We start from the raw sequence: 11,327 nt of genomic DNA, 5'->3' as shown, positions 1-11,327 counted from the left end.
GAACATTAGGTTGGATTGAATTGAACTTTTGGACAAAAATGCTTCATGTTTGAATTCAACTTGGATTAATTATCACTTCGACCCGGAGATGCCATCCTACTGGTTTGAAGTGGTACTTACAGGCCGCTACAATTTCCAATCTTTTAAAAGGAAGATCTAGATAAAATCAAATATCTATATATATACACAACCGAATGCAATATAAAAATCAAACAAACAAACCCTTAATTTACAAAAATTAGGCTATGTTTGGTTCCAGAAAATTTGAATGAAAATGCAAAAGAAAGAAAATATAAAGAAAAAATAAAAAGAAAAAAAAAAGTGAAGAAAAATAAAAAAAATAAATTAAAAGTTCATAAATTTTTTTTTTTTACTTCAAACTCATTTTAGTTATTTTAACTCATCAATATAAAAATTAAATAATTTAAAAATACATAAATTTTTAATTAGTTTTAATTATATTTGATTTTCTTTAATATTTTTATAGGATAATTTAAAAAATTATTTTCTTTTATAATTTTTTTTTCTTTTTTTTAGTATTTTTCTAACCAAACATAACTTTAAATAACATAGTTAGTCAGAGTCAATTTCGATGGCTAACCTACCTAAACTTCCATTTTGTTTCCCTCCTACAAAATGTAAGACCTTTATGTCTTCACTTCCTCTACCCTTCCTACTAAATATACTAAATATATTGATTGCCTCCAACCATACACACCAAAAATTGAAGCACCGCAGGTAAAGATAAGCCAAAATTCAAACCCCATGGAGGCCACACAGGAGTTCATTTACCGATCGAAACTTCCCGACATCAACATCCCGAGTCATCTCCCATTACATTCGTATTGCTTCCAGCACATATCCAAATTCAGCTCCAATCCATGCCTCATCAACGCCGGCAATGGCAACATCTACACTTACGCTGATGTCCATCTCACCGCACGTAAAGTGGCTGCCGGCCTTAACAGGCTAGGCATCCGACAAGGTGATGCTATCATGCTTTTACTCCAAAACTGCCCGGAATTTGTCTTCTCATTTCTCGGCGCCTCTTATCTCGGTGCAACTAGCACGACGGCGAACCCCTTTTACACGCCGGCCGAGATTGAGAAGCAAGCCACTGCATCAAGCGCTAGAATTATAATCACTCAAGCTTGTTTTGCCGAGAAAGTGAAGAAATTCGCTGAAGAAAACGATGTGAAAATCATCTGCATTGACGAGCCGGTGGCGGGTTGTTTGCATTTTTCGGAGTTGTCACAGGCCGACGAGAATGACATCCCGGATGTTAACATCAGCCCCGACGATGTTGTCGCGCTGCCTTATTCATCCGGGACGGTGGGGCTTCCAAAAGGGGTGATGCTAACTCACAAAAGCATGATCACCAGTGTCGCTCAGCAGGTCGATGGCGAAAACCCTAATCTGTATTTCCACCTGGACGATGTGATTTTATGCGTGTTACCCATGTTTCACATATATTCCCTGAGCTCAGTTGTGCTTTGTGGCCTTAGAGTTGGGGCTGCAATTCTGATTATGCAGAAGTTTGAGATAAACACACTCATGGAACTTGTTCAGAAACATAAGGTGACTATTGCACCATTTGTTCCTCCAATTCTCTTGGCTATCGCAAAGAGCCCGGTCGCTCACCAGTATGATCTTTCGTCGATTCGGACTGTGATCTCCGGTGCCGCTCCGATGGGGAAGGAGCTTGAAGACAGCCTTGGGTCAAAGCTGCCCAATGCCGTAATTGGACAGGTATGGTTTTCCTTAATTTTGTTATATTATCTTTTAATTGCTTTTAGGCCGTGTTTGGGATAGCACTTAACTTATGTGAATTTCATAGTAGAAATAATTAAGGGACAGAAATTTATGTTTAAGAATTCTATATATTTAAGTAAATATGGAGACAATTATGAAACTTTCAAAAATTTAATTTACACAATATCTGCATGCCAGAAAAATATGAATCATTTATTATTTTAAAATGTGAATAAATAATATTGGGGAGTATGGGCCTAGTGTTTTATCCAAATAATCTTAGGTTATGTTTGGTTCCTAAAAATAATAAGGAAAGATATAAAAAGAAAAAAGACAAAAAAAAATGATTTTTTCATGTTTTGTTATCCTAAAAAAAAAATCAAAGAAAATCAAATATAATTAAAACTAGTTAAAATCTTATGCCTTTAAGTTATTTAATCTTTATGTAAATAAGTAAAAATGAGTTTAAAATAACAAATAAAAATAATTTATCAACTTTTAATCTATTTTTTATTTTAAGTTTTAATAAATAGATATACAATAGTTTTAATCTATTACATTAACAATTTAAGTTTTTGGATTGAAGTAATAAGAGGAATATCATGTATAAAACTATAGTATTAATGTATAAATATATGAAAATAAATGTAAAGTAAATAGATTAAGGGTCCATTTAGTAATTGCTTTTAAAAACATTTCTGAAAAATAATTTTTGAAAACAATTTTCAAAAATTATTATCTGAAAACTGCTCTATGATATTTTGTAAAATAAAAGTCTGTTTAGAAATCTAAAATATTTTTAACATATTTTTAATAGTTTTAAATATGTTTCAAAAATAAATTTTATGTTTAGTACTTTATTTTTAATTATTCCACGTATTTGTATAATTATTTTTTAAAACAACTCTTAGAAAATAAGTAAAAATAGTATAAAAAAACAATTAAAAAATATTCTCCAAAAACATCATATTTTCTGTTTTTAAAATCAAATAATATAAAAATAGTTTTTGATTATCAATCGTAAAAATAGTTTTTAAACATGCTCTAAGCAAAATATAAAGCCCAAACAAAATATAGCATATGGGTTTTAGTTGTTTATATTTTTTATTTTTTCTTACCATTGACTTGTTCAAAATAATCATAATGCATCACCTTGCATGATGTGAAAAGGATGGGGAAGAATACAAAGTGAAAGATACTCCTTATTGGCTTACCTTACTCAACTTTACTTTCTCAAAGTAGTTGTCATTAAACCTACCTCTGTGTTTTTTTCCTAACTATGACAAGTGTGATGACTAAAAAATAATTAGCCACATATTATTATTCTATTTGTGTTAAACTTAATTCATTAAATATCTCTAATCTTTCTTTAGAAAACAAATTTATCTTTTTATTAGAATCATCTATACTAAGTAGAAAATAATTATTTTTGCAAAAAAACACAAGGTCACCCGTTAATAGCATTTCTCAATCACTTGTCATATAATAACTAAATTTTATGCAATTGTAACCTTTTCTAGAGATTTGTCAAATCTAGTTTTTTTATCTTACCTTCTTTGTTCCTTCTTTTTCATTGTCTTAAAAAGTCAAAGTTTTGACAAATTGGCTATGTTGGTTGTCCCATAAGATACAACTAGTATCTCTTCATTTTCTATGGCACATCGATCTTAATCTTTTAAGACCTTATTGGCTTGTATCATTTTCTTAATTAGGTGAACTTTACACATGTGACTCTCAATTCCTCATTTGAAGTCTTTTTTACGTGTCTGTAATAATTTAATGAGTTTTGAATAACCACGGAAACAAAATTTGATACCCTTTCATAGATAAATAATATAATTAATTAAATTTTCTATCCAATGACAAGTGGATGATTCAAAATCTCAACATTGACAATGCCTAATACTATTGGAAATTAGTCACTATACGATTTGTGCGAGCTTCTATAAATCCTAGAATTTAATCCATAAATGTATAGGGGTATGGGATGACTGAAGCTGGACCTGTACTATCGATGTGCTTAGCATTTGCAAAGGAACCATTTGAGATAAAATCAGGGGCTTGTGGGACTGTGGTTAGAAATGCAGAGATGAAGATCATCAACCCTGAGACTGGTGCTTCTCTTCCTCCAAATCAAGCAGGAGAGATTTGCATAAGAGGTGACCAAATCATGAAAGGTGCACATCCCCTCCTTTCCCACTTCTCCTTTGTTTTTCCTCCTAAGAGTTTGAAATTGAATTTTTAAGAAATCATTACTTAATCCAATATGTACATGCCAGGATAGCATCCTTTAATAATTAAGGTGGAAAATTCTTACAAAAATTGTAACACATCCAATCATGCATATATTCTTTGTTCTAGATTCAAATGAGTCTCATAACTTTAAAACTCATTTACAAGTTTAAAAAAAATTCATTCTATATAGTATCAGAAATTTTTTTTCTTATCTGATATGAGATATCATAATAAAGTCGTAAAATATGGACAATATCTATATGATTAAGTATGAATCATTACAAATGATATCTTACATCGGATATAAAAGAGTTCCAAATGCTATATAAATATAGACTCTTTTTAATCTTATAAACATATTTTAAAACTATGAGAGTTCCTATGAGATCATGGCAGATAATATTTACACTAACCAACTAATAAAATTTATCTAACTATTTTATTAAAATAATAAATATTTATCACATGGGTCTTAATTGTCTATCACGTGGGCCACTTATATCTTACAAAATTTAAATCTAGTACTTATTTGTGAGGCTAAATTTAGGACCAATTGTTTATCAGGTTATCTTAATGATATTGAGGCCACTAAAGAAGCCATAGACGAAGAAAAATGGCTACACACAGGTGATATCGGATACATAGATGATAATGATGAGCTCTTCATTGTCGATCGATTGAAGGAGATAATTAAAAATAGAGGATTTCAAGTGGCTCCAGCTGAACTTGAAGCAATCTTGATTGCTCATCCTAATATTGTTGATGCTGCGGTTGTACCGTAAGTTTTCATACTCATTATTATTCTATGTAATTATCACAAGTTAATTATAATATCTCAAGGCTTGATTTTCCATAAAATCACTACTTCTTCTTTATTTTATTTTATTTTATTTTATTTTATTTAAGGATGAAAGATGAAGCTGCGGGAGAGGTTCCAATTGCATTCATTGTGAGATCAAATGGTTTTGAAATCACCGAGGATGAAATAAAGGAATACATCGCAAAACAAGTAAGAATCTATTTAGTATTGATTTTAAGAAGCAATTCTAATTTTTCTTTGCTTTCAAGTGCTAGTTAGAAAGGTTCATACTTATTAAAATCACTCTTAAACAAACTCTAAATTTCAAATAAAAATATAAAAAGCTTAAAAAAAAGTGAAAAAGAAATAGGAAAAAAAAAGGTTTTCTATTGTATAGAAAATCCCCTCTCTGATGTCATCCCAAAAAGGCGATAATCAATCAAAAACATCATATGCTCAAATAAGTTTTATTTTTAATGTAAAAAAAGGTTTTTGGAGAAAAACAAAACATTTAATAAAATTTAACACATGTTTGATAATTATCTTCAAGAACAATTTTCTATTTTCTAAAACAAAAAAGTAAGAAAATACAGTTAGCAACAAGAAAACAATGTGTCTTTAAATAACATCTTTTAATTGTTTTTTATTATTTTCAATTATTTTTTAGTGTTTATTTTAAAAAATAATTATAGAAACATATAAAAAGATTAAAAATAAAGCACTAGATATAAAAAAAATGGTTTTAAAATATATTTGAAAATATTAAAAATATTTTAAGTTTCAAATAGACTTTTGTTTTACAAAATATCAAAAAATAATTTTCAAAAAAAATTATCAAATAAAGCCTTAGAAAACGTTTTTAAAATTTTGAAAAACCACTTAACGTTTCATAGCGAAACATTTGATAGATGATTATTAAAAAAAAATATTTAAAGAAACACTTCAACTAAGGACTAAATAAAAAATACTTTTAAACGCACTCTAAACATTTTCAATGTTACTGATTTTCTTAATTAATAATATCTGTCTTATACCAAGAAATTAACAAATTAATCATGTATTGATTTCTATATGGGTATGTATGTATTGTTGTATTGTGCAGGTTGTATATTATAAGAGAATTAAAAGGGTTTTCTTCATTGAGACAATTCCTAAGGCTCCATCTGGTAAAATCCTCAGAAAAGACCTCAAAGCAAAGCTGGCCGCTGGCTTTTCCAATTAATCCTCATTTATCAATTTATTTCACTTTCTTATATGAACATTTCTGGGTAGTAAAAATTGTAATCATAAGCTTCATTGCTTTGAATTATCAATAAAAAGAATATGCTAGACTCGCAAGACATTATTATTATTATTATTTAGTCATAAAATATAAATGTTTGCAGCATTTTTGGGCCAGGCCTTTTTGTAAAGCTTGGACCGAGCCAGTTGATGAAACTGGGTTGTTCCCCAAACAAGGCTGCCCAAAAGGCCTGATAGGAGAATTGGGCCAGGTTAATTTCCAGCCAATGAAAAAAGTGGAATAAGGTACTACACAACAGGAGGCTGATTTAGACCCAATGGGTCCTTTGTGCCCTCATTGTTTGTACCTAATTTTTGGTAGCACCGATGGATGATCCTGGATACCTGCACAAAAGGAATTTTCCGTTGTGTTCCCAAAAATCCCTTCCGTTGAGGAAGTTAGGCAGGTCTCTATGTGAAGGAGAAGATGTGGATCATAATGCATACGCGATTCACTATGGGAGTGGCCTTTTTATGGTCTCTGCTTTGGTTGTCTGTTGTCCTGCTTGGGCGATTGGTGGTTTACCAAGTGCACCTGCATAACTGCCATTGCGGTTTTCGGTTGAGGGGGTGGTCAACAGCACCTTAAGGAGGTCATGGCTGTTTCTAAGTGCCGGCCATAGCCATGCTCTAGTCCCCACAACTGCCCCCTTTTTCCATACATGCTCGATGGAGCTTAGCGAACACCCTGGAGAGCTGGGCAGGAAAAGAAACATTTTGTGCAGTTCCATTGTACATCAAGAAAAGTCCTCATGACATGTTCCATTTCTCATTTTATAATGGGAATTTTTACTCTGGGTATTCTCAATATAATATAGTTGCTTTCCAGATTCCAAGTCAATATTAACTTGCATCTCTACTACTTCCATTGCCTAAGTTTTCAAAGTGGCCCTCATTATTGACGATATGAAGTTTGTAGCTTCTTAGTTTTGAAGATTGCACGGCAAACAGTTGAGGCACACTCTCAGGTTTTACTTCCACCAATGGGGGACATGGGCAGCTTTATACAAGCAGCTTGGTTTCGTTACAAAAGGCAGAAAGATGCATCTGAGCTTAAGGCTAAGGAGAATTCTACGACCCCAGTGTTTGACCAAGGAATGGAACAAAAGGGTGCAGGCTTAGCATTCTATGCTGTGAAACTTGTAGTCAGCACTAGAAGGGGTGGAATAAAGCCGATGGAACACGATTTTACAGTAGACAATTGATGAGTTGTATTATAGGAAGGGTCACATTACATTAATCTGGGAATTGTATACACAGGTAATTGTCTTGAGTTCAGTTTGTCGATTTGTGGGGAGCACTCTAGCTCTTGTTTTTATCTAAATGAGTTTGAAATTCAAGAAGATGGGCACTCCATTGAGAAGTACAGGAATAAAACTATGTACAACATAGTTAAATTCCTTGGCGGAAGAAATACAATCTCTTTTAGATCCCAATCGACTAGCTTTAAATGAGGAATACACTCCATATGTCAATGGTAAGATTAAAGCCAATGTGATTAAGGCAAGATCTTATGAAATTGTTTTATATGATCACATCCAAGGACGATTCCATGTGAAGACTAGTAGGGGTATTAAGTGTAGCTCAAGTGGTGGTCAAACATAATTGCATCAACTTACATGAGCATGCATGCATATGTGGTAAAACACTCATATACAGATTCTCATGCAACCAAATTCTAAGAACATGTCATTTTTGTTCAATTGATTTTAGACCATTTGTTCAACACTACTATAGTACAAAGTCATATTATAATACTTAGGCATCTTGTTCCATCTCATCTTCAATATATATGAGTGGCCTCCTTACGATGGTCCGAGTGTCATGCATTTTGAGTTGATGAAACGTGTATCAAATGGACAACTTAAATCAAGTCATTTGCATAATGAAATAGACATAGAGAGGGCAAGACTTCTATTACATGTGGATTGCGCAAACAAAGTGGCCACAATTGCAAGTCTTGTCCAAAGAGGAATGGAGTTTATTAGATCTTATGATATATATATATATATATATATATGGATTGTGCAAACAAAGTGGCCACAATTGCAAGTCTTGTCCAAAGAGGAATGGAGTTTATTAGATCTTATGATATATATATATATATGGATTGTGCAAACAAAGTGGCTACAATTGCAAGTCTTGTCCAAAGAGGAATGGAGTTTATTAGATCTTATGATATATATATATATATATATATGTAATTTTCATTGATATTATGATGTAAGCTAATAAGATACTATCTTTATGTAATTATTGGGTTTGGTTGTTAATGATTTGATTATAAATATTGATGTGATTTGCATAATCAAGTGATTTGTATTTGGGATAATGTCCATAATATAGGGGAAACTCCATCAAATTTTTTAAATTTTCTATTATAAATATTGTTTATTTAAAAAGATGAAGTATTGTTCATTTATCTTCACAATTTTTTTATAGATATAAAGTATATCATTTAGTTAACTCTAACCAGGTATGTACATAGAAGCACATAATCTCTCTTTAAAAAATGACAAAAATTAAAGTTTATTATCTAATTGATTTATTTGTATTTTGTAGCTTTCTTTAATCTTCATTTGTCAACAACATATATCTAGGTTTATGTGGGAGTATGAGATGGATCCTTGCATTTGCCCTTATGTTATTTGATCTGGATTTTACAATATATACAATATTGGACACGTTACACTAGATTGGAGGATGATTACTAGTCTTCTTGAAAGATGGAGTCCTCAGACACGCATTTAACCTACCTATTGGGAATATGACCATTACATTACAGGATGTTGCTATCATCTTAAGACTTTGTATTCATGAATCCCCCACCACTGGCACATTTGTCTTAGATTGGTTACTACTGTGTTATGAGCTTTTGGATGTGACCCTCCCCCCCCCTTCCGGCAAAAAAAAAAAATTGAAATTAGAGGATCAACAATATCAACACGATGGCTATGTCATTAATTCTCTCATCCATCGATAGATTCAGATGAGGCCACATTAAAGCAGTGTGCATGAGCTTTCATACTAGCTCTACTAGGTTCAATGTTATTTATAGACAAGAAAAGTATGCACGTCCATATGTGTTATCTCCCACTACTTAAAGAGTTGACTTAAATATCTATGAATAGTTGGGGCAGTGTAGTCCTAACATACCTATATAGGGACTTGTGTTAGGCAAGTTAGGATGGTACCACCAATATTGCTGGATGTGTCATACTATTACATGTATAATTAATCATTCGCATTAGACAACAATTTCTAGTTGCTTCAAGTTTATAATTTATGTAACACTATTAATGTTATATTTATCAAATTGTGGTCTTCGGAAAGACTCCACGTGGGTCGACTCGATTTTGGTTTACCACCAACCCCTCAAGCAGCTCAACATTTAAATCATGATGTAACTGATGATTTACCAATTGAGGGTCAATTAGGGTACACTACGGATTATTAGATAAGGACTAGGGATTACAGGAAAAGTCATTATTAGACCGAGCTTTGCCAACTAATTCGTTATGATGTAAGTGGAGAGTACCTTTATCATGGGCTCATAAACCATCATGTGTGTTGACATTTTATCAAAACCAATTAGATGCACAGACCCATGGCCAAATACACATAAGATGTAATGTGTTATTGTTAATCGTATAAGCATTAACATTATTGATGTCAAATGTCGATATTTATAAGTTTTGTGGGAGTCTTACATGGGAGACTCAATTGCCCATCTTCCAACGATACCTCTAGCAAACCTAGAGATCTAGCAAATAATGTCACCTCTTATCTATTTTGACATTATCAAGTGGCATCAGTCAGAGCGAGTATTACTATAGCTTAGCCTCCAATAAGGGATACCGTCATCTTGTTCGATAGAGCAAGACCTACAATCCATGGATAGGCAAGGATGATATAAGTATGATTAGGGGGCATTTCATGCAGAGTATATTACGTTATGGGCTAGTCATGAGGAGCATATTACGATGACACCACCTATGATAGGTACTATGGAGTTCCATGATCCATATATGGAATGAGGTATCATAATACAACAGTAGCCTCTCCATAGGGATCAAATGAGGTATCATAATACAATAGCAGCCACTCAATTGCTAGTAAGATTTTTTTACTTAGAAATGATTTCTTAAATTATAATTAATAGAAAATCATCTTCAGATATTTGATTTTTTTTTTCTTAAATAACCGGTATGGCTAAAATTACTAATTGATCTACTAAGGTTACTTCAGGTGTATTAGGCAACATTCATCAGATTGCTACTAATATTTTACACATTATTAGAGAGGAATCTTGCATGCGTTTCGTCCATGAGTCATCTACATCATAAAGCCTATGCATGAGACCACCTATGTCGGCTATTACTATTAGGATGCAACCTATTAGAGGTAGGGGGGAAATGGTAGGCAAGATGGTGGTCGAGCTAGTCAACAGCCTCAACAATCTTTGCATCCACCTTAGACCATGTTAGCACCATCCACATCATCTACCCATTTGCACTCGAGGTTTTCACACTTCCCCTTTCACCCCTATCATCACCTTCACCTAGACTTTTTTTCCCTTAAAACATGTCGTATCAAATACCACATCACCATTTACCACTCTACTATCACCTCTATTTCCTCCCATAGAGGCTACTATATCTGATGTCACCACATTAGAGACCACTCCACCATCTACTAAGCTACCATCACCTATACCTTATCTCCATAAACTGCTATGCCACATCACCATCATCACCTATATCTTATCTCCTAGAGACCACTATATCAAATGTTATTGCACTAAAGACCACTACACCATATGTCATTCTACCATCTCTTATATCACTTCTCCTAGAAGTCTCCATATCATATATCATCATATTGAAGATCGCCTCACCATCTACCATCCTACCATCACTTACACCTCATCCCATAGAGACTACCATGCATCATACCCTCACACATGTTTCACAACTAGATGTATCTCCACCTAGGGGACGTCTTGGTTTACATAAATGTCGAGTCTTGCCTCCATCAGCTCCATCTCCACCTATACATGGAGACATTCCAAATTACATAGATAGATTCAACAAATATGTTTTTTGTATTGTAGGTGTATGCAAATAAAGTAGAAAACTCCATCATGCGGTACTCATTGAGGAATGTTTTTTCATTTTTTGTATTTATTTTTAGTTGTATTTTGTGGTTTTTTTTAATATGAACAAATTAGTATACATTGAAATGAAAATATAATAAATTT

General features: G+C 32.7%; 1 protein-coding gene across 1 annotated transcript; it reads left to right on the top strand.

The window, feature by feature from the left end:
- The first annotated feature begins 724 nt into the window (after positions 1-724).
- Positions 725-6,908, top strand: LOC100265063 (4-coumarate--CoA ligase 2). The gene is made up of 5 exons (XM_002269909.4): positions 725-1,749; positions 3,731-3,929; positions 4,552-4,765; positions 4,894-4,996; positions 5,889-6,908. Exons 1-5 carry the CDS (start codon positions 766-768, stop codon positions 6,006-6,008), a joined length of 1,620 nt encoding a protein of 539 aa, XP_002269945.1. The 5' UTR covers positions 725-765; the 3' UTR covers positions 6,009-6,908.
- The last annotated feature ends 4,419 nt before the right edge of the window (positions 6,909-11,327 follow it).

This window comes from Vitis vinifera, chromosome 11 (assembly GCF_030704535.1).
Source record: "Vitis vinifera cultivar Pinot Noir 40024 chromosome 11, ASM3070453v1".
Classification (NCBI taxonomy): domain Eukaryota; kingdom Viridiplantae; phylum Streptophyta; class Magnoliopsida; order Vitales; family Vitaceae; genus Vitis; species Vitis vinifera.
The sequence above is the reverse complement of the archived record's forward strand: the minus strand, read 5'-3'. Positions and strand labels throughout refer to the sequence as shown.

What these genes read in the sequence shown, in the direction of transcription:
- LOC100265063 (XM_002269909.4), top strand. Translation starts at nt 766, where the DNA reads ATGGAGGCCACACAGGAGTTCATTTACCGATCGAAACTTCCCGACATC. An exon ending in AGGTGACCAAATCATGAAAG is followed by an intron (nt 3,930 to 4,551) that starts GTGCACATCCCC and finishes ATTGTTTATCAG; the next exon opens with GTTATCTTAATGATATTGAG. An exon ending in GTTGATGCTGCGGTTGTACC is followed by an intron (nt 4,766 to 4,893) that starts GTAAGTTTTCAT and finishes ATTTTATTTAAG; the next exon opens with GATGAAAGATGAAGCTGCGG.